Source organism: Macaca mulatta, chromosome 15, assembly GCF_049350105.2.
Source record: "Macaca mulatta isolate MMU2019108-1 chromosome 15, T2T-MMU8v2.0, whole genome shotgun sequence".
In the NCBI taxonomy this organism is placed as follows: domain Eukaryota; kingdom Metazoa; phylum Chordata; class Mammalia; order Primates; family Cercopithecidae; genus Macaca; species Macaca mulatta.
In genome coordinates, this window is record NC_133420.1 from 59,557,662 (window position 1) to 59,581,484 (window position 23,823).

At 45.5% G+C, this 23,823-nt stretch overlaps 1 protein-coding gene across 4 annotated transcripts in view; it reads right to left on the bottom strand.

Annotated features, from left to right (window-relative positions):
- Window positions 1–235: 235 nt before the first annotated feature.
- The window catches only part of GALNT12 (polypeptide N-acetylgalactosaminyltransferase 12), a 43,097-nt gene continuing 19,509 nt past the window's right edge, over window positions 236–23,823 (bottom strand). For 2 of the 4 annotated variants that reach the window (XM_077965454.1, XM_077965457.1), the window contains exons 5-11: window positions 19,041–19,226; window positions 15,623–15,740; window positions 13,844–14,020; window positions 10,857–10,988; window positions 6,471–6,584; window positions 4,554–4,700; window positions 236–1,376 (exon numbers count right to left, since the gene is read on the bottom strand). In XM_077965454.1, coding sequence (XP_077821580.1) covers window positions 1,236–1,376; window positions 4,554–4,700; window positions 6,471–6,584; window positions 10,857–10,988; window positions 13,844–14,020; window positions 15,623–15,740; window positions 19,041–19,226 — 1,015 coding nt within the window. In that variant the 3' untranslated portion in view covers window positions 236–1,235. 4 annotated transcript variants of the gene reach the window in all.

Genomic DNA, 23,823 nt, shown 5'->3' on the forward strand with positions numbered 1-23,823 from the left:
TCTCCTGCCTCAGCCTCCTGAGTAGCTGGGATTACAGGCGCCCACCACCACGTCCAGCTAATTTTTGTATTTTTAGTAGAGACAGGGTTTCGCCACGTTGACCAGGCTGGTCTCAAACTCCTGACCTCAAGTGATCTGTCCTCCTTCGCCTCCCAAAGTGCTGGGATTATAGGCGTGAGCCACAGTACCTGGCCCTAGAATTTTATTTTTGGTTTACAGTACAAAAACAAAGATCTGCAGTGTTCTCACATCTTTTTAATCATTCATATTGACTTAATCAGGTTTACAAAATCTCAGGGTTGATCTGGGATCATTCACAAATCAGAATTACTCAGAGAAATTTTCACAGCAGTTGCGGCAGCACAAACTCGAACGCTGATTTAAATTACTAAATGTTATTAATGAACAAACTCGTAAAAGGAATTTCATATGGAACATTACATTTCTCCCTGACACTATTGTCTGATAAAAATTAAAAATGGTATAAACATGTTTTAAAGTCATAGTGGTAGTTGCTAAAGGCAACCAACCACACTATAGTGAGGCATTGTTAGAAGTTCCGCTCTCAAGTTTACTTAGCTTAGTAAAGCAAATTGTTCTTTGAGATTTCAGCTTTGATTAGTCCTCTTTGGCTGACATGAACATTATGGAGTGTTAACTGTGGTAGCAACACATAACCAAAAAGCATTCTTTTAAAAATACATCTAGAAGATCTCAATGACCTGAATAAACCAATACAGTGTTCCTAGTGTCAGTCTCTCTATACCGGGAAAACTTTAACCCCACAGCTGAGATATTATCAGTTAATGCAAAGTACGTTGTTTGAACCCAGTTTCCACCCATGCAGATATCTTCTTACCTGGGAATTCTTGTAAATATCAAAATAAAATCTTTACCTTTTGCTAATGAAAGTAAAAGGCTTGACTGTAAAATATACATCTTGATAGAAAAATATTATAAGGTTTTAATTTTCTAAATACCAAGGGTTAACATCTTATGATTACCCTTTGAAAATAGGGTATTTTGGAACATTTAAAAAGTTTTCAAAGTAAGTACAAAGCTTATTCACATTTTTACTAAATGGAACACAACTTTTACAAACGGCAAAATGATTCCCTCCTCAAAGCAGAGCAGCCTAGTTTTTGGAGGGCTCTGGTCACTGCTTAGCTAAGTCTCTGTTGGGCAGAGTCCTGGCTCCACAGTCTCCTACGATGGGCTCCTTGATACACAAGGCTTCATAACATGCGCTCCTTGAAGAACCATTTCTGATGATCCGAGTTGGTGCAGTCTCGTAAGAGTGGAACAAAACTGTCACTCGACTCCTTCCTCGCAGCCTGGACACATTTCTTGGACTGTTCGTGAAATAAAGAACCATCCTACAAAAGATAACAGAATGACAGGCAAGTTCATCAGAAAAGTCTCTTTTTCCTAAAAACATGTTCTAAAGAGATCAGGGTCTGATTTTTACCATTTTAGAAATATTTTTATTGAGGGGTGTCTTCCGTGTAATGCAGCAACTCAGGACTGTCCCCGGGAAGGGGAGCACCAGAGCACCAGGCTTGCACGGGCTGCGTCCCGCTTGCCTCTTACAGGACCGATGGTGCCACCTGCTGGCTACTCTGGGCATGTGTCAGACCCTACATCTCCCTATTGCACTTGGCTTCCTTCAGGGAAATCAGGAACAAAGATCCTTTGTTTATCTCTTTCGCTCCTCTTAGGTCAACTCATTCCGTGCAGCGTGATCTCTTTCTCTTAGGTATTTAAACAGAGAGTGTGGAAACTTGGCTGTAGTCCCAGCTCAGCCACAGACCAGCTGGATAAGGAAGCCAGTCACTTGGCCACATTGCCTGAACTCCTCACCTGTCACACATCAGGGTGAGTAGTGGGTTATATGCCCCATGCCAATCCCCAAACCCCAAAGACGATGGTTTTCTTTAATGACCGCCTGCTCCTCTCCTTTCTGCCAGCCCTTGCTCAGTTATCTCAGCAAGTCTGTCTCTCAGGCCTGGGGTTTATCTTTTCCCTCTGCCTCTCTGTTATAAGCAGTATGCAACGCACTTAATCATGGCTGAGCAGCAAACGGTCAGAGTGAATAACAACATCGGTGAAAAACCTTTGTGATGTGCTGTTTTATATCACTACATGGAACTTGGGTTTTCATTCAAAAAAATCCAGACTCATGTTTTGTAGAATCCAAGAAATTACATTTCAGAGGTTTTTAGGCCTACATAAGAAAATACAAAGCTGGGCACGGTGACTCATGCATGTAATTGCAGCACTTTGGGAGGCTGAGGTGGGTGGATCACTTGAGGCTAGGAGTTCAAGACTAGCCTGGCCAACATGGCGAAACTCCATCTCTGCTAAAAACACAAAAAATTAGCTGGGCGTGGTGGCACGCGCCTGTAGTCCCAGCTACCCGGGAGGCCGAGGCAGGAAAATCGCTTGAACCCAGGAGGCGGAGGTTGCAGTGAGCCGAGATTGCACCCCTGCACTCCAGCCTTGGTGGGGCAAGGCTCCATCTCAAAAATAAAAATAAAAAAGATCCAGCCCTAAGAACTAAAAACAAGCTTTCTATTATGGTCTAGTGAATGCAAGTGGGGACATTTCCTTCAGAATTCCAATGTTTCTGTTCAATATATATTTATTATATATATATATATTTAGGGCATGACTGATGAAATACAATAAATCAAGCTGTATCCTTTTCACATATGAATCAAAGTATTAAGTGTCCTGAAGAAAGGTAAATAATCCAATTAAGTATCCTTCTTCCCAACCTCCTAAACAAACTCCCTTTTCCTTAAATGGTCACTGAAATTTAAGATAAAATTTGTGATATGTCAAACTAATTTTATTGTTTCTCGTGTCCACTACCATTCCTCGAGGGCTTATAATGGCCTATGGTTGGGAGAAAGATGGGAAGAGGAAGACATTCAAGAAGATCAGAGACGGCCGGGCGCGGTGGCTCAAGCCTGTAATCCCAGCACTTTGGGAGGCCGAGAGGGGCGGATCACGAGGTCAGGAGATCAAGACCATCCTGGCTAACACGGTGAAACCCCGTCTCTACTAAAAAATACAAAAAACTAGCCGGGCGAGGTGGCGGGCGCCTGTAGTCCGAACTACTCGGGAGGCTGAGGCAGGAGAATGGCGTGAACCCGGGAGGCGGAGCTTGCAGTGAGCTGAGATCCGGCCACTGCACTCCAGCCTGGGCGGCAGAGCGAGACTCCGTCTCAAAAAAAAAAAGAAGATCAGAGACTTCTGGGGTGTGCAGAAGTATTTTTCCTTCTTATTTTTCTATATCCAATAGATAACACTATGGTGTGTGGCTTTTCTGGGCAGCCTGCAAATGTCATTGCTAGTGACATTTTTCTGCAGGAAAACATATTCCAGCTGTTAATCATCTTTAGAATAAACCCATTTATAAGCAGTATATTGGGAGTGAAAGCTGCCCAGGGAGATTGAAAAAACAATGAATTTTTTTCTTTTCAATGATTTTCTTTGGATTTATTCCCTCATGTGCTTTTTAGTGAGTCAAAGGGTATGATCGATTTACAGGTCCTGATGCAAGCTGACTGCAAGTGTGACGGGGCTGGCACCCTCAGGTCTGAGGCAACCCTCAGTTTCACATCAACGGTGACTATCCGGGGGGCCTACTCCATCAGAGGGGTTTTCTTGGTGATAATACCACAAGTAACAACTAATCTCTATCGAGCTTTAGAGTTTCCAAAGAATATTTCTGGCTATGCATCTAATCCTCACTAAAGTAAGGCTGCTATAATTGCACTTTTTTTTTTTTTTTTTTTTTGAGATGGAGTCTTGCTCTGTGTCCCAGGCTACAGTGCAGTGGCATGATTTCAGCTCACTGTAACCTCCGCCTTCCGGGTTCAAGTGATTCTCCTGCTTCAGCCTCCCAAGTAGATGGGACTATAGGGGTGTACCACCACACCTGGCTAATTTTTTTGTTTTTGTTTTTTAGTAGAGATGAGGTTTTGCCACATTGGCCAGGCTGGTCTCGAACTCCTGGCTTCAGACGATCCACCTGCCTTGGCCTCCCAAAGTGCTGGGATTACAGGCATGAGCCACCGTGCCTGGCCTATTGTACCTATTTTAGACCCGGGAAAAACAAGGCTTAGAGAGATGGGGTGGCTTATAACTGGATCTAACACTCTGGCTAACGTCCTTACACTTGGGCTATTTGGCTCACTCGTTTAAAGCCCTTTCATCTCTGAATGCATTTGTAAGAGCTGTTTCCATGCCAGTGCCTGCAGCTCATGGGGGTGCAAGGGAAATGGAAAAGACTGAAAGGGACTGGACAATGAGGAAGGAAGGCAGTGCTTATGACACCCAGTGCCAGGGGACTCCAATCTCCTGCCATTACCGCCCCCCAAGCTCACTGGGACTGAGGTTCCAGGTCTTCCAGAGCAGAGCTCCTGTCCATGTGTGACCACATCCCTGATCCTCACCAGGACTATGCCAGACAGAATGTCTGACTCTCACAGTCTCCCTTATAGCCCAGGGACCGTCAGCACGAAGGAAGGAGAGAGTTCACCTACCTCCTGCAAGATGAACTTCTGATTTTCTGGGGCAGTTTCTTCGCAGAGATGCATGATAAGGATATCCATTCCTGCTTCCACAGCAATGCAGCCCTCTGGCTGGTGGGTGTTATAGCGTATTTCTTTCTGGGACGTGTACTCGAAAAACTAAAAATGGGGTAGCCAACATGTAACACAACACATTCCACTGACATGGGAAGAGGAAAGATCACTGGACAAGAACCTGGGATCATGAGAGCGTGGCTGGGGTCATGTATCCGCGTCACCACCAACACGAGCCTGTGTGATGGGTTTCTCCACATCCCACAGCCCTCAGTGGACCGCTACTGCAGTGCTTCAGGAGCGTGGAGGAAATGGCCCTTCCCATGCCTGCCCAGCTTGCTAGACAGTGAGACAGGGCTCACGCATGTCACCCCCTGCCTGCAGTGCTGAATGCTGTGTTGGTGTGGGATGGGAGGAAGGGAAATGGACCCATCCCAGCACTAGCTCTTCAGGGCTCTCTGTGACCTTGACTAGCTACTTCCTCTCCTTTTCCTCAGTCTCTCCTCCCAAACCCCCAATTTGACAGTTCTTAGAAAATGTAAAATGTTGTGCACAAGTAGGTAATGTGACCGCTAACAGGAAAACTTGGTTCTTCCCAGACAACGGTTTTCCTACCTGAGTGTACTAGGAACTACCTACAGTGCCTGTTAAAAATGCTGATTGCTGGCCCCATCCCAGAGACGGAATAAGGATTCCTTGTGTGTGAGGTGGGGCCTAGGAAGCTGCATGTTCTGCATCTTTGACAAGACACCCACCTACCCCACCAGCCCCTTCCAAAAATTCTGACACAGGTGGGTGTTCTTAAGGTGCACAGAGCAGGGCTGCTCACATCATTATCTCCTGAAAAGCTGCTTAAAACAAGAGTCTGGGATTCGGAAGGGCTGGGATCAGTCTGAAAAGGTGCATTTCCAAGCTCCCAGATGATGCTGATGGTAGCACTCAGGTACCATCAGCTTTGAGGAAGGCTGTTCTAAACAGTGTTGAAAACCTAAGTAATTTAAGGTTGCAGGGGTTGGAATTAAGAAAGTTTACTGTTGACCATAAGAAGGCTTCACATTCAAGTGGCACTGGGGTGAATCCAGATTGGGGAAAAACATTTGCATCTCCATCCTTTCGTTTCATAGTGTCTGATAACTCCTTAGTACGGTAAAGCTTCAGAGGCCCATAACCAACACTTCTCTCCATTCCTGCATCCTCCAAGGGTCCTGTCAACTGCTTTCCAGCACTGGGGGTCCTTTTCTGGTCTTCAGACTCCCCCAGGACTGAACCCCCCCTGCCCAGCCTGAAGTACAGCCCTTCACCAGACAGATACACCTGGGCCCCCAGTTCAGGCAATGTCACTAAACACCACCTTGCAAGGTGGCCCTATGTATTAAACCTATCGTTCCACTTAACAATTAATTATAAGGAAATCATCTGAAACACAGATCTGTTACTTTATCCTTCCTTCTATCTGACCCAAGGTGTTAGAGGCAGAGTTAATTATAATTGCAAAGACAGGAAGGCAGAGAACCAGTTAACTAAACAGCAATACAGGTACAAAATGAAATATCAAGAGGCCACTAGGAATGATATTCTCAAAGGATATCTAATAACATAAGAAAAGTATGATGAAGGGAATGGAAATGATGGAATATAAAACATACAGACATTATGACAACTATTTACAACACATAATCTCTATGTGTCATGTATAAAAAATGATGGGAAGAAAACACATTTTAATTTTAACAGTGGTCTCTCTGAGTCTGGCCATTCACCCCAGGCTTCTACTTTTTATATTTCCCAAATATTATTTTTACAAGAAAAAGAGTCAAATATTTAATTTTTTTAACAAAACACACAGCTTTCTCCTCTTTTGAGGCTCATACCTACCTGATTATGGCCCATCCCATGACAGACGTACAGAATGACCTGGTGTCCCACGATCTGGTTTTCATCAGGAGGGTTATAGTCAAAGCAGTAATCTTTCAGCCCTTGGTTCTGGAGCTAAATAAAACAAAAATGTGGCATTTCGGTCCAGATTTTTACACACTAACAGACGCCACACAAGGCTTGGGGAGGCTACCTGGCATGAAAGGAGAGCCTGCTTCAAGAGCTAGATGCAAAGGTAAGAGTCTTTTCTGCACAGCACCTTCTAGCTTTAAAAGTGCTTCCTTGGCTGGGCACGGTGGCTCATGCCTGTAATCCCAGCACTTTGGGAGGCCGAGGCGGGCGGATCACAAGGTCAGGAGATCAAGACCATCCTGGCTAACACAGTGAAACCCCGTCTCCACTAAAAATACAAAAAATTAGCCGGGCATGGTGGCGGGTGCCTGTAGTCCCAGCTACTCAGGAGGCTGAGGCAGGAGAATGGTGTAAGCCCGGGAGGCGGAGCCTGCAGTGAGCCGAGATCGTGCCACTGCACTCCAGGCTGGGTGACAGAGTGAGACTCCATTTCTTAAAAAAAAAAAAAAAAAAGTGCTTCCTTGTTCTGTAGGCAAGAATCCTTACCCCTATTTTAAGTCGATAAGCCTGAGGACCAGAGAGAGAAACTCTTCATGGCCTGAAAGCTCCTCTCTCTTCCTTTCTCATTAGTGGCAGCCTTACTGCTGCACAAGTTCAAATATACCTGGGCTGTTACCTCGAACTAGATTAATTAAGCTAACTAAATCAAGCAGGTGATAGACACAGAGAAACAATTATTTTAGGCTGGGTTCAGTGGCTCACACCTGTGATCCTAGCACTTTGGGGGGCGAAGGCAAGTGGATCACTTGAGGCCAGGAGTTCCAGACCAGCCTGGCCAATATGGCAAAACCGCGTCTCTACTAAAAATACAAAAATTAGCCAGGTGTGGTGCCGTGCGCCTGTAGTCCCAGTTACTTGGGAGGCCGAAGCGGGAGAATCACTTGGACCCAGAAGGCGGAGGTTGCAGTGAGCTGAGATGATACCACTGCACTCCAGCCTGGGCAACAAGGCAAGACTCTGTTCCCCCTCTCCAAAAACAAACAAACAAACAAACAAAAAAAACAATTAATTTAAATCATTTAGAGCATGGTATGTTTGAAAATACTACCTATGAAATATATTCTATAAACAAATTGAGCTGCAAAGAAATTACAAACCTCATTCAGTGTAATACTCTTAAGCTGTAGTACTGTATTAATTATCTTGAAACTATTTTAAATATATTTTAGGATAAAGAAAATAAGTAATTATGTTAATATTGTTTAAAACCAAGACTTTCAGGGTAAGAACAAAGAAATATGAATATGCTATCAAAGAAAATTTTTTAAGACTACATTGGATTTTCAGATATTAATATAAGCTCATGATCTGTTTCTCAAAAATACAAGTTTCCTTTCTCTGCCCAATGAAAAAAATTTAGAGCTGTGCTATTCCATGTGGCGGCCACTGGCCACTGTGGCTACTGGACACTTGAAATGTGACTAATCCAAATTGAGATATGCTATAAGTACAAAATTCACATCAGATTTCAAGGCTTAGTATGAAAAAAGAATGTAAAATGTCTCAATGAATAAATACTTATATTCATTATATATTGAAGTGATATTATTTGGGATATACTGAGTTAAACATTTCATTAACTTTACTTTTTTAAAATATGTTTACTAAAAAAAATTAAGTTACAACTGTGGCTCTCATTATATTTCTGTTAAACTGCATGGTCTGGAGGCAATGACAATGCATAGCAACGGGCACCACCAGCATTCAGACTGACTCCCAATACCGTTACCCAACAAAGGAGCAGGGCTTCTGGGAGGAATGGCAGGAAATGTTTAAAATCAAATGGGACAACTTGGCCAGAATCAAGGAGGCTATCAACGCCACTATAAGGTGTCAAAGACCACAGAAGCCAAAATAAAGGGTCTGCCACTGGCCAAAAACAATTTTAAAATATTTTTTTTTAAAGATGAATTGGGCTGGGCACAGTGGCTCACACCTGTAATACCAGCACTTTGGGAGGCTTGGCAGGAGAAATGCTTGAGCTCAGGAGTTCAAGACCAGCCTGGGCAACATAGCAAGACCTTGTCTTTACTAAAAATAAAAATAAAAAATTCGCCAGATGTGGTGGTGCCCACCTGTAGTCCCAGCTACTTGAGAAGCTGAGGTGGGAGGATCACTTGAGTGCAGTGATCCAGGCTACAGTGAGCTACAATGGTGCCACTGTGCTCTAGCCTGGGTGACAGAATAGAAGCCTGTCTCAAAAAACAATACAAAGAAAAAAAGATGAATTCATTGAAGCACACTGGCTATTTAAACACCCATTAGTTTACAACGACACTTAAGAAGAGAAAAAGCCAAAAAAACAATGAGCCAACAACAAAAAAACAACCCACTAGATACAACTGGAGGAAACTAAAATACCAACTCTTACTCTGAAAATAAGCAAATAAAGAAAAGACTTAAGAATTTGTCATGCCTTGGCCGGGCACGGTGGCTCATGCCTGTAATCCCAACAGTTTGGGAAGCCGAGGCTGGCGGATCACCTGAGGTCAGTAGTTCAAGACCAGCCTGGCCAACATAGTGAAACCCCGTCTCTGCTAAAAATACAAAAAAAAAAAAAAATTAGCCTGGCGTGGTGGCAGGTGCCTATAATCCCAGCTACTCAGGAGGCTGAGGCAGAAGAATCGCTTGAACCCAGGAGGCGGAGGTTGCAGTGAGCTGAGATCGCACCATTGCACTCCAGCCTGGGGGACAAGAGCAAGATTTGGTCTCAAAAAAAAAAAAAAAAAAAAAAAAAAATTTGTCGTGCCTTTTCTGTATGAATTCTAAAACTCACATATACCAAATTGCTTTAGTTAATGAGGGAGTGTTCTTTACAGAAAAATTTCAGCTAATGTGGAAGAAATGAAAGAGAAAAATCACCATTTCACAACTCCATTTGAAATAATGGATCTAGGCAATGGTAATCAGTGGCTACTAAAAACATGAGACAGAGGCTGATGGGGGGTCTTATAATGACTGGTCCAGACGAGGGATACTCCATGAACCCACTGGTCAACCTTATCACTAAAGATGACCATACTTCGTATGCTCCTGATAGGACACAACGTGAATACATAACATCACCCACAAAGTGTTCTTGCCAAAAAGGTGGATCCTGACTCTAATCAAACCTTTAGAATTCACTTCTATCTTAAAGAAATATGGGGAGAGAGAGGCACAACTTAAAGACACCACAAAGAAAAAAACAGTAATTGCAAGAGTGAGACACTCCACAGGTAACTGACCTTGTTTTTTCAACAAGTTGAAGATATTAACAAGAAAAAGGAAGACTGCCTTAGATTAAAAGAGATTTAGGAGCCAAGACACAACCGCCACATGCAATGTGTGCACCTTGTCTGGATCCCAATTTGAATTAGCCAGCTACTCAAAGAGAAACTGGAAAAGTTGGGGGAATATGAATTAGAACTAGACATTAAATGATCCAAGAAATTCTTGTTCATTTCTACAGTTTTGTAAGATAATGTCCAAATGTTATGAAAATGCATAAAATGCAGAGGAGATAAATGACACAATGCCTGGGATTGGCTTAAAAAGAGGAAAATGTGGAGGTGAAGCAGAGGAGAGAGAAAGCAAGAGAGGCAGGATCTTGAAAATTCTAGAATCTCAGGGATGGTATTCATTATGCCATTCTCTCTGCATTTCCATATGTTTGAATATTTTCATAATGAAAATAGAATGTCACATGAATATCCTGCTTTGTATTTATCAAAGACTTTCAGAATGGAACATGAGCACTTCTGATCAACACATCACAGCAGAGGAGACCTCGCAAAGCTGGTGTCATTCCTACCAAAAACAAAAGACACTGGACATTTTATCTGGTCTCATCCCAAAAACATGTTTTAGGTTTTTTGAAATACTGGAAATGACTCCCCTATACCCACTATTGCCTCTGTAGACTCCCAAACTTGGAATTATTAACTAGTCCAGTCATTGAGACTAGAAGTAATATGATAAGGTGTTAGTAAAAACTAGGACATGGAAACACCAGATAAGCCTCAGTTTCCTTATCTACAAAATAGTTGTCAATTTTGAGATGGCTTCCAGCTCTGACATTCTGCACCTAAGGCCCAGACACTCACAGGGAGAAAGAAGAGCAGTGGATAAAAAGGTGGTGGGGGGTGGGCAGGTGGGTGGGAGTGGAGGGAGCCAGTGACCCCTATGATGGGGCCCTTCTTCCCCAGGATTTGTAGATCAGACCCAGAGGCCAGGGAACTCCCTGCCTACCATGGGCCCACCACCCTCACTCACCATCCCGAAGAAGCCAGGCCTGTCCTCAGGCACATGCAATTCTGGATACACAGTCTCCAAGAACCACTTGAAGTCCTTACACTGGAGCTTGGCCCGGAGCTGCTTCCTCTCTGTCACATCCCCAAAAGGTTCCTGAGAAAACAACAAAACAGTGAGACCCCACGGGTCCTAGTGCTTCCTTTCAAAGCCCCTGTGTTCACTGATGCTCACTTACTAACCACCAGCCACCTTTGACAGAGCATTCGTTGCATGCCAGGCCCTGTGAGGAGCACAGAGGATAGAAAACAGCCTTGCACCTAATTCCAGTTTCTAGTATGAGAGGCTGTCACAGAGACAATTCCATTCCTAGGTGCTCTGTTGGGAGGGGGGTGTGACCAGATGCACGAGCCCACCTGCTGATGGAGTGAAGGAGCCAAGCCTTGGGGCTGCACTGGCATCTATGGATCCTGGACCTGTGACCCATGCTTGTGATCAGAGGTCATCCTGAAACCCAACCAGGGAAATGTCAGTTTCACCAAGATATATGCCGTGACTTTCCGGTTTACTACTAATATCTGAATATCCACTTTCAAACACAGGTAAATATTCTAGATGTAATCATGTTATTAATATGAAATAAGCAATAAGAAATACTTGTGCAAGTTTGGTTTTATGGACAAAACTAATGACTGAGAGCTTTTGCATATTTAAATATAGCAAGCCTCTATTTAGTATGGCAAACGTGCAGCCACAAGAAAAATGCTGAGTGCAAAAATGTTACCGTACCTGCACTGTCATGTTAAACAATTAAAAGCTGACAAGTTAAATATTGAACAAAATGGTAATAATAAGTAAATGTTTGAATAAGATTTCAGATTTCTGCTATTTTCCAGAGGTCTGTCACTGATGAGTCACTGTGCCCCCAGCTTCAGCCAAGTATCCATTTAGCACCCAGCCCTTGGGCATGCAGCCTAAGGGTGCATTCAGTGCCTCCCTAAAATAGTCTCTGGGGACCCTCAGGAAAAGGGAACTATGGGTTCCAGACTGTGCATGAGGAAACAGTGGGTGTTTCTACTGTATGGTGCTGGGCAAGACGGAAGAGGCAGAAGCAATGACCATGGAGCCCAGAGCCAGAGAGGGGCTGAGTGGGAGTCTGAGAACCCATGGGCTCTGCAGAGCAGAGCAAGAGGTGTGCTGCAGAGTACAGGCCCCAAGCCCAGTTCTACCTCCTACCAGTTATGGGGCCTGGACAAGTTCCTTCCAACAGCTTCTCTCTGAGCTTCAGTTTTCTCATCTATAAAATGAGAATTTTATTGCTACCCTGCAAGGTTGCTGGAAGGACTCAGAAGAGACTTCCATGAAGTGGCCTGATGAGAAGCCTTAGAGCAAGACCTTCTTGTGTTGCCAAAAAGCCCTACTAGCTACGCAAATGCAGGGCAAGCAGGCACCCTGCCATGGGTCATGCAGAGCTGGCTAGGGCAGACGCAGTGGACTGTGTTGCATGTGAAGCCCAAGATCTGGGAAATAAGAGGCAGATCCCTCATCCACAGTGGTCCCTGAGGTGGAGGCACAGCAAGGATCTGGACCAGGCAACAAGTCCCTGAGATAAATTGCTCTGAGGAAGGGCACAGTCTGGGCTGAGCCTCAGCCTCCGACAGGCTCAGTGCAGTGGGTGGTTGGGCCAGTGTCACTGCAATGGGACCCAGAGGAGCAAGCCAACAGAGCTTGGGACCCAGAGGAGCAAGCCAACAGAGCTGAGACTTCAGCAACTACAGGCACACCTTCACTGTCGTTCAGAGAGATGAGCCCAGCAAGGCCTCTGAGTGAGGAGGAAGATGGGCATCTGTTATGCTGGCGATGGGGGCGTTTCCATGACCATGACATATGGTGAGAAATAGTAGCAGCGGGCGCCTGGGCCACTCTCCAGTAGTCCTTCCATCTAGAAATGGAAGCAGAACAGACTCCCTGTTTTAGAAAGGGAAGCTTCCAGGGTGCTAAGAAGAAGTCTCTAGAGGGAGGTAACAGACCCCTAACTAATAAGGTGGGTGTGTCCCTGAGCAATAGCTTTAAGGTAAAGAACTGTGCCTTAACTTGTACCCAGTGTTTGTGAACTCACCCCTACTGGCTACAAAGAGGAAAACCACAACACATGGACAATGCCTGGCCTGTGACACCAGGTATCCCCAACTGTCTATGTTGGTACAGTCCAGCCTCATTATTTACTGGTTCTGTAACTGTGAATTTCCCTACATGCTGTAATAAAATTGACTTGTAACCTCCAAATCAATACTTGTGGTGTTTTCTAATTTTCACACACATTCATGGACAAAAAATTTGAGTTGCCCAACATTCCCATTCTCAGGTGATGCAGAACAAGGGCACACACCGCCTTCCTGTTTCAGCTCTCATCCTGTAAACCACTGTCCTTTTCACCATCTGTTGGGCACCACATTTTTTTCTGCTTTGTATTGGTGACTGCACCAGCTATTCTAGAGTGTCCCCCAATCGTAGTGCTGAAGTGCCATCTAGTGTTCCTAAATGCAAGAAGGTTGTGATGAAGAGAAAATAACATGTGCTAGGTAAGCTTCATTCTGGCATGAGTTATCGTGCTGTTAGCCATGAGTGCAATGTTAATGACGCAACGATATATGTTAAATAGGTGTCTTTGAACAGAAACACACAGAAAACAAGGTTCTGTATTGATCTGCTGACAAAACTGTGCCCCAAGTCTGGCAGGAACCTAACCCTGTATTTCCCCTAAGAGCAATGGCTCTATTTTCACGAATTCAGTATTTGTGGTGGCTTTATGGAATATAACAGCTGTAAATAACAAGATTTGACTGCATATAATTATTATAAATGGAGGAATAAATTCTCCCCATACTCGTATCTGAGCACTCAAATTATGCTCTATTTCTGGAACCACATTGACTATGTTGGGGAAGCCACAATTAGCTGCTGTTGTTCAGATGAAGCCAGATGGAGTGCAGGTGGGCTGAGGAACTCACCAAGCGGGCATGGGGGTTGCGATGGTAGTAGAGCTCTTTAAATTCATCCATCCACACTTCAGCTGCACGCACACTGTTGGCCAGAGCCTTGTTGCGGGAGTAGGGAGCTTGCTTGGGGAAAACATGGCCAACATGGGAACATGGGTGTGTTTCCAGAACCCCACCACACTGCCAGATCTGCACACAGAGAAAAGGAGAGGTCAGGTGGTGAGCAGGGGATGAGCTGCAGGTCCATAGTATCTGCAGCGAGGACGCCGGGCACACACAAGGCATGATGGGCGCTGCCAAGATGCTCAGCCTCCATCGGGCAGGAGGCCACCTACCCAGCACACTCATGACACAGGATGTGGGTAAAGAGCAAGAAAGCAGCCCCCAAAACAAACAAGCTGTGGAAACCAAGACCCCAAAGTCCATGCACTAAAGCTCATGCACTTGACTCACAGGAGCATCCACAGAGACCTCACTGGCAACGCACTTACTCATTACAGAAAACACAGGCTTGATTACCTGATCTCCTAGCCACAGAAGAGAGGAAAGCAGCAAGGAAGAAGAGAGGTTTGGAAGGGGGAAAGGAAGAGCTTCTAGAAACAGGTAGAGCAGCCTGACACCTAGGGAAGAGGCAGAGAGACCATTAAAAGCACACCCAAAGACTGAACAGGCGGAGGCATCTGAGCCCATCTCACACTGGGACCGATGGCCATGAACATCTCATTTTCCCAAAGATGGGACAACCAAGCCTAGCATCTGGTACTTATTATGGAGGGTGTGAGTCCTCAGTAGAAGGCCAAATTCTTGTTTATTCACAGTTGTTATGAGGGCAGAACACCATATAAAATATTATTAAAAATCTTAATTTTCCACTGAAAAGCACCAACATTCACACAAAGTCTTGATATTTAAAATGTAAGACTTCATTAACTGGAAAATCTACTGAAATGCTAGGAGTTGTCCAATATGGTTTCCATGGGCCATGTAGAGTAGCATCGGTAGATAGGCTTGTTACAAAAAGCAGAATCTTGGTCCCACCCTAAAGCTATCAAATCTGGCTTTCTAGATTGTGCTTGTCAATCTGTCTTTCTAACAAGTTTACCCAGCAATTCTTGTATGTGTTGGCTGGGTGCAGTGGCTCACGCCTACAATCCCAGCACTTTGGGAGGCCGAGGTGGGTGGATCACCTGAGGTCAGGAGTTCAAGATCATCCTGGCTGACAGGGTAAAACCCCGTCTCTACTAAAAATACAAAAATTAGCCAAGCGTGATGGCGCATGCCTGTAAACCCAGCTACTCAGGAGGCTGAGGCAGGAGAATCACTTCAACACAACAGGCCGAGATGGCAGTGAACTGAGATCGTGCCACTGCGTTCCAGCCTGGGCAACAGAGCGAGACTCTGTCTCAAAAAAAAAAAAAGAAATTTTCACATCTGTCAAGGTTTGAAAGCCACTGTGCTAAATAAAGAGTCCACTTCATAAGGAATTAATCAAATAAAGGCTCCAGAAGACAGGATCAGGAGGAACCTAACCCTGAGCAAGTCACCTCTCTCCTGGTTTCACTTCCTCCTCTCCATAGAGTGAGAGAGAACTATGTGACTTGCAAGGCCCTTTCTGGCCCCAAATCTAGTAAAAGTACACTTTTTAAAGAGCTGAAACAAGAAGGCAAGCATGTTTATAGGATATGCATGTCATCATCTTTCAGGGTCCACCAGGCTCTCACAGCAAATCCCATCGTTCCCAAAGAGAGAATCAGTTAAGAACATGTCCAAAGAGAAGACTGGAATACTTACCCTAAAGGAGAATTCGAGGTTTTCTCCTCCCCAGACTTCCATTCCTGTATCATAAGACCCCAGATATTCAAAATATTTCTTACTCACAGCAAACAGCCCACCGGCCATTGTTGGAGACCTAAAAAAGTGTTACATCCATATTTCACTGTAGGCAGCAGGAAACCATCACAGTTACCCAACTACCTTCCCACCACGAGCCCTTTCATCTGTTCATCCATCATCTCTAAGCATACCCTGCCTTCACCTCCGTGCCCCACACTAGGCTGGGCCTGGAAGCACTGATGTACCCTACAGTCCCTGCCTTGAGGGGGCTCCCAGGCTTCTCAGCAGGCACTGTTGAGTACTGCTCAACAGTATTAGCACACAGTATTCTGTGTGTGCTAAATATGTTAACTAAAGTCAGCCGGGGCCCTGGGGGAACACTGAGGAGGGCAGGCGCAAAAGGGTAGGACTAGGTTCCCTGGAGGAGGCGAGGTCTGCAGGACAAAGGACAGTTAGCCAAGAAGAAGGGAAATGGAATGGTTCTCCAGCATGAGCAAAGGCTTAAGGGTGGGAGAAATCCAGGGACATTTAGAAGCACAGAGTACAAGGAGAAGAGAGAAGCAAGAGACCACATTCCAAGAGGAAGGGAGGCTCCAGGCCATGGTCATCTGAGGAGGTGTGATCTCACAAGGCAAGAACTCACAGATACCACTGAGAGGCCAGTACGCAGAAGACCCTAAAGGCGACTCTGGCATCTGAAAGCACCGGGAGGGCCAGGTCCTCTCCTGCTCGAGTGGTTTCCCCCACCAGGACCCAGCTAGCCAGCCTTGTTTCCCCCCACCTGCCACCCGCCACCAGGTTTATCTGGAAGCCAGCACTGACTTCAGAAACGGCCCACGGCTTCCAGCCTACACGGCAGAACACTAAGGTCAGCACGCCCTGGAGTTGCACAGGCAAAAGGATGAATGCAGAAATAGGGAAAAGGCCAGGTGTGGTGGCTCATACCTGTAATCCCAGCACTTTGGGAGGCTGAGGCGGGAGGATCTCCTGAGGTCAGGAGTTCGAGGCCAGCCTGGCCAATATGGCGAAACCCTGTCTCTACTAAAAAAATACAAAAATTAGCCAGGTGTGGTGGTGGGCACCTGTGCTCCCAGCTACTCAGGAGGTAAGGCAGGAGAATCACTTGAATCCAGGAGGAAGAGGCTGCAGTGAGGCAAGATCGTGCCACTGCACTCCAGCCTGGGCGACAGAGCGAGACTCCAACTCAAAAAAAAAGAAATAGGGAAAGAAAACATTGAGAGCACAACCACTGAAAATGTTAACATCCTCCAGCATCGGGGCCTGCCCTGGACTCCAAGCGTGGCGTCAACTGAGAAGACAACAGCAACATCCCCAGTGGGAGGGAAGGTTCTAGAATATAAAGCACCTTCATGTGTGTTTATCCTAAAAATCTAGGAAATAGGCAGGGTGGATATGCTGGTACCTATTACACAGATGAGATAACTGAGGCACAGGGATATTATGGGATGGGGAGGATAGGTGCTCTGAGCATGTGGGGTAAGGGGGGCAATCAGAATTCATGGCTCCCCATGAATTCATGACAGGCTGCCTAAGTAGCCTGGATTAGAGCCTCCTACTCTGTGTCTCAGTTTCCAAACCTGTTCAGTGAGGGATTGAGCAGGATGTTCTCACTAAGGGCTCCTACAGAAGCCTGGGTGCCATTCTCAATTCCTTCCTTCCCCAATTCCTACTCAATTTCTCCCAATTCTTCCATCTTAACATCTCTGGAATCCACAGTGCCCACCATCTCCTGAACCATTGTTTCCGACCTGGAGGACTGCAGAGCCTCCTAATGGTATCCCTGCCCAAAATGGTCCCTCCAGGGCCCTCACCACATGGCATGCAGCACATGGTCAGGTCACTTCCTGCTCGGATCCCTTCAGTGGCTTCTATCTGCTCAGAGTCAGGTCCAAACTCCTTCCCTTGGCCCCACCCATCTCTCCAGCCTTATCTCTGGACACTCTCCTCGCTTGCTCCACTCCAGCCAGCAGCAGGTCATCTTAAGGTCAGGACTCTGGTGAAAGGATTCAGAAGCCCAACTGCCAAATGTGGATGCAGAACTAAGAGCCTCCTTCCGGTTCAACACACCAGTGGTGAGGCTGAAGTCCTGACCTCCTTCTGCCCAACTCCCACATCTGTCTCCCACTTGCTTCTGAACTTGGAAGGGGAGGAAGAAGCAAGGCTATCACTTCAACACCTCCAGAATGAGAGCTGCTGAGCCTCCCTTGGGCCCACTCTACTCAGACCTTGACTCACCCACTGGCCAGAGCGGGCTCTTCCACCTGTCATGGATCCACCCACACCCCAGGTCAAAGGGGCCTAACAATGTTTCCTCAAGAATGAACATATGACCAGCAATCCCCCTCCTAGGCATATACCCGAAAGAACAGAAAACAGGGACTCAAGCAGATAGAAGTACACCGATGTTCACAGCAGCATTATTTAACAATAACCAAAAGACAACCTAAGTGTCCACCAACAAAAGAATAAATAAACAAAATGTGGCATATATGTACAAAGGAATATCACTCAGCCACCGCAAGGAAGGAAGCTTGAAAACATGATGTTAAGTGAAAGAAGCCAATTACAAAAGGACAAATATCGTATGATTCCTCTTACATGGGTCGCCTGAAAGAACAGAGGTTCCCAGAGGCTGCGAAGGGGAGAAAGGGAAGTTATTGCTTAGTTGGGGATATTTTCTGTGTGGATGATGAAAAAGCCCTGGAAACAGGTAAAGATTATGTTTGCACAATACTGTGAATGTGCTCGACACCACTAAAATTGCATGCTTTATTTAATTAATTTATTTTTTATAGAGACAGGATCTCGCTCTATCACCCTGGCTGGAGTGCAATTGCGTGATCGTAGCTCACCAAAGCCTTGAACTCCTCGACTCAAGCCATCCTCCTATCTCAGCCTTCCAGCTAGCTAGGCCTACAGATACACACCACCATGCTCGGCTAATCTTTATTTTTTTGTAGAGATAGGTTCTTGCTATGTTGCCCAGGCTGGTCTCAAACTCCTGGACTCAAGCAATCCTCCCACCTTGGCTTCCCAAAGTACTGGGATTATAGGCATGAGCCACCATGCTCAGCCTAAAATTACATACTTCAAAATGGTTAAAATGGTAAATTCTCTATGAAGCATATTTTACTACAATTTAAAAATTAAATAAATAAAATATACTGATATAAAATTGACTTGTGTAGCAGACATGTTTAATAAAAATAAACAAATATTCTAGGCAAAAAAGTGGGAAGAGGAGAGGTAGTTAAGCTGACAGCTAATCATTCCACCCGAGGGCCTCCGCTGACAGGTCAGCCAGATGCAACGAGGCATGCTTAAAAAACAAGTCACCCAGAGGTCAGCTCCTGACCTGATGACATCGACGGGGGATCGCATCCGTATCCTCTCCCGCTCGGGAACCGTGTGCCACGTGAACACCAGCCTCCAGTCGAAACCGCCGATCTGGGGCTCCCCGGAGTTCCCCAGGTATTCGAAGGTGTTCCAGTCGATCACATCAATCACTGGGCACACAACTGCCGACTCCTCTTCATGGATCCTGAAAGCACCCAAGACATCCATCTGTTTCTCCTATGCAGACGGGCAGCAGGAAGACAATTGGGAAATTCAAGGGTGAATTCTTGTCTTCCTTCCAAAAAGAGGGAGGAACACCTGAGAAAGGCCTGCTTCTCTTATTCCAGGTGTCTGTAGCCGTGTCAGAGCCCTGGCAGGTGACCACCATGGGGGGGATCTGGGGGCCAGGCAGGGCTTTAAAACAAAAAGTGCCATGACTTTAATATGCTCTGATTCTATCCACGGACTTTCTGACCAAACACTCTATGATTTCAATTTCTCAGGAGTGCAAGAGGTTTAATCACAATGAAACATCTTAACATCAAGAAATACTTAACTCCTAAGAACAAAGGTGCACCCAGACCAAAGGGTCAGCTTTGGAATTAGAATATAAATTCTAATCCTGCTATTTATTTGCTGTGTGACATTAGCCAAGTCACCTAACTACGGCCTATGGTCACCTAACACAGAGCCTATGGCCTCAGTGGTAACACTGGAATTATAATATCCATTCAGAGGGTTAATGTGAGGATTTCCTGGGAAAATGTTTCTAAGATGGCTGGCAGAGAACCTGAAACTATTGTTATTTTTTTTTAATTTTTGTTATTGTGAAATATTACACATAGTGAAAAATGCTATAATTTCCTTTTGCAGGTATCAGCCTGTGTGTTGGTTTCAACTGTTCTCTCCACAACGTTATTACAAATCTGGCCATCCCTCAGCATGCTTCCAGGCCGTGTTTCTTTGCATTTGACACCACACCAGGAAAGATGGACTGAGACTAGACCACGTGTGAACACGAGATTTCCTTGAGTACATTTTGAGGAATGTTGTCTGGAATTTGAGACCTAAGAGTCACACCACACAGGACAATGAAACAGAGATCAACCAGAGTCAAGCTTTCAGTGTCCTTAGAATGGTGTGAGTCACGCCACACAGGACAATGAAACAGAGATCAACCAGACTCGAGCTTTCACTGTCCTTAGAATGACACCAGAAAGTCAGAGGGGACATTAGAAATACCACTGTGGGGTAAGAATGACAACTATCGGGGAAACTGCACTCTTCAGGACAGGTTGCACGAGACAGAGTCTCAGATCTGTGAGTTCCCCAAATTGAGGAACTTGCATACTAGGTATCCACCAACATCTGCTTATTTAGACATTGAGGGCATTATTTAAAAGGTTGAAAGGGCCAATATCAGACCTGCTGGGCAAGTTCCAGCTGGCCTCTGGCAAAGGCCAGCTCCCCCAGGAACTGATGGCTTGTGATCAAGCTGGCTGGAACCACAGACAGCCTAATTTTTACAAGAAGGGGAAAACTGGGGAATGCTGCACCAGCATTGGAGCATAGGACTCCCAGTCCTGGCTGGAGAATGTGCAGGACCCACAGGGATGCTATTGGCGTCTGGGCCAGAACCATTCTCCACTGCACAGGGCTAATCTGCAGGATACTTGGCCTCCCTGATACACAAAATGCCAGGAACCCTACCTGGTTGACATGACAACCAAGAATGCCCTCCCACATTTCCAAAAGCCCCTGGATGGAAAGGGTTACCACTCCTGTCTGGGGCCACCTTAGGGACAGTCCATAGTCTGATATGTCCCAATGCTGGTGCACACCAAAGTTCCCTGGGGAGCTTTTGAAACATGCAGAAGCTGAGGCCCCAGCCCCAAGAGTCAGATCCAAATGGGACCAGACATTGGTGTGTTTAAAAAGCTCCCCAGGTTGAACCGGTATACACCGTTGGTGGGAATGTAAATTAGTACAACCTCTATGGACAACAGTTTGGAGGTCCCTCAAAAAACTAAAAATAGAGCTACCATATGATCCTGCAATTCTACTCCTAAGTACGTATATCCCAAAGAAAGGAAATCAGTGTATCGAAAAGATATCTGCACTCTCATGTTCACTGCGGCACTATTCACAATAACCAAGATTGGGAAGCAACCTCAGTGTCCATCAACAGATGAATGGATAAAGGATATGTGGTGCATATACTCACAATAGAGTACTATTCATCCGTAAAAAAGAATGAGGTGCTGTCATTTGCAACAACATGGATGGAACTGGAGGTCATTATGTTAGGTGAAACAAGCCAGGCACAGAAAGACAAACTTTGCATGTTTTCACTTATTTGTGGGAGCTAAAACGTAAAACAATTGAACTCATGTAGACAGAGAGCAGAAGGATGGTTACCAGAGGTTGGGAAGGGTAGTCGGCTGGGGGAGTAGGGATGGTTAATGGGTACAAAAAAATAGAAAGAATGAATAAGACGTACTAGTTGCTAGCACAACAAAGTAACTATAGTAAAAAAAAATAATTTAATTGTACAGTTAAAAATAACTGGGTGGGCATGGTAGTTCATGCCTGTAATCCCAGTACTTTGGGAGGCTGAGATGGGCAAATCACTTGAGGTCAGGAGTTTGAGACCAGCCTGGCCAACATGGTGAAACCTCATCTCTACTAAAAATGTAAAAATTAGCCTGGCATGGTGGTGCACGCCTGTAATTCCAGCTACTCGGGAGGCTGAGTCAGGAGAACCATTTGAACCTGGGAGGCAGAGGCTGCAGTGAGCCGAGATCACCCTACTGTACTCTAGCCTGGGCAACAGAGCGAGACTCTGTCATAGATAGACGGAGAGAGAGAGAGAGAGAGAGAGAGAGAGAGATAAAAATACTAAGAGTATGACTGGGCCAGGTGCAGTGGCTCATGCCTATAATCCCGGCACTTTGGGAGGCTGAGGCGGGTGGATCACTGAGGTTAAGAGTTTGAGACCAGCCTGGCCAACATGGTGAAATTCTGTCCCTACTAAAAATACAAAAATTAGCTGGGCATGGTGGCACGTGCCTGTAGTCCCAGCTACTCAGGAAACTAAGGCAGGAGAATTGCTTGAACTTGGGAGGCAGAGGTCGCAGTAAGCCAATATCATGCCACTGCCCTCCAGCCTGGGTGACAGAGTAAGACTCTAAAAAATAATAATAATAAAAATTTTAAAAAAAGAGTATGAGTGGATTATTAGTAACATAAAGATAAATACTTGAGGGGATGCATATCCCATTTACTCTGATATGAGTATTATGCATTGCATGCCTGTATCAAAATATCTCATGTACCCCATAAATATATACACCTACTATTTACCCACAAAAATTAAAAATTAAAATATATATATTTTTAAAGTTCCCCAGGTATTTCTAATAGACGACTGAAGTGGAAAATCCCCTCATCTACAGGCATGCAGCAAGGAGGGGGCTGGCCCGTGTCCAAAGGGTGGGATGAAGAGGAATTCTAAAAGCATTAATCCATCAGTTGAAGAGAAAGAAATGTCCTCTCCCCATGACTTCAGACCTGCGTAGAGGTGGTCATCTACGAGTGCAGTGGGGGAACAGAGGAGGGGGAGCCCACTGGTCCAGGTTACAGAGGGAGCACTCGGCCATAACTGTGCTCTAAATAGTCTCCAGCTCTATCACAGGCCAGAGGAGCCTCAAATCTGCTGCTGGGGAAGTTCATCAGAGCTGAGGAGGAGAAAGAGATAGCTATAGCACCCGCAGCTGACAAGAAGCCAGGACAGTAGGAAGTGGCAGGGCAGGGGGCAGCTGGGTCACACCCAGAAAGAAAGGCAAGTGGGTCCCCAGCTCTTCCAGACAACCCTACCAACCACAATGTTGGTGTCTGTGGGGAAGCAGTTTCCCAGCTGCAGAGACCCTGCCCCTCCAACCCTTTGCCTGCTCCACAGAGGGGAAGCCAAGCAAAGATCCCTTCCTTCCTCTCCCACCTGGGGAGCTCCTGGTTGGCCCGCCCAGCTCCTGACTTCCATGACACAGAAACAGAAAGGGCAGAGAGACGAGGCAGAGCATGGGGAGGAAAGAGACAGAAGGAAACGAAAATTGGGCCCCAGTAGATGGTGGTTTCTTGATGGGGGAAGGTAGGAGGGTGAGAGTGAGATGCCGTGGAACAGCAAGGACAATGGCCTTGAGAACAGGGCCACATTATAACTTTCAGGGTCTCTTCCTCTAGAACAAGCAGACAGATTAAAAAGCATATTTTATGACTATACTGGTATAAAGACAAATACAGGCCGGGCGCGGTGGCTCACGCCTGTAATCCCAGCTCTCAGGGAGGCAGAGGTGGGAGGATAGCTTGAGCCCAGGAGTTCGAGACCTGCCTGGGTAATATAGCGAGACCCCGTTCTCCACAAAAAAAAAAAAAAAAGACAAAAAAAATAATAATAAAGACAAATACAATCCATGCTAGATTCATTATTACATACTCATTATTATGATATTCATTTTTCCCTTCTGATTTTAAAAGAAATACGTAACATTTATGTGGGTTCCTTCCAGTTTCATGGGCCCTAGGCATTGTTCCTCCTGGGTGTGAGGGATAAGCCAGCCCTGCTTGAAAGAAATACATCGAAATGTGTATTCTCTAGGAGTGCCATTCTACTTGATTGAGGATTTTTAAAACTGTCTTGGTTGATGATACTTCCTCAGTTTTCTGCAACAACCTCAGATAAGAAGGAATAATAAGGCCGGGTGTGGTGGCTCACGCTTGAGGTCAGGAGTTTGAGACCAGCCTGA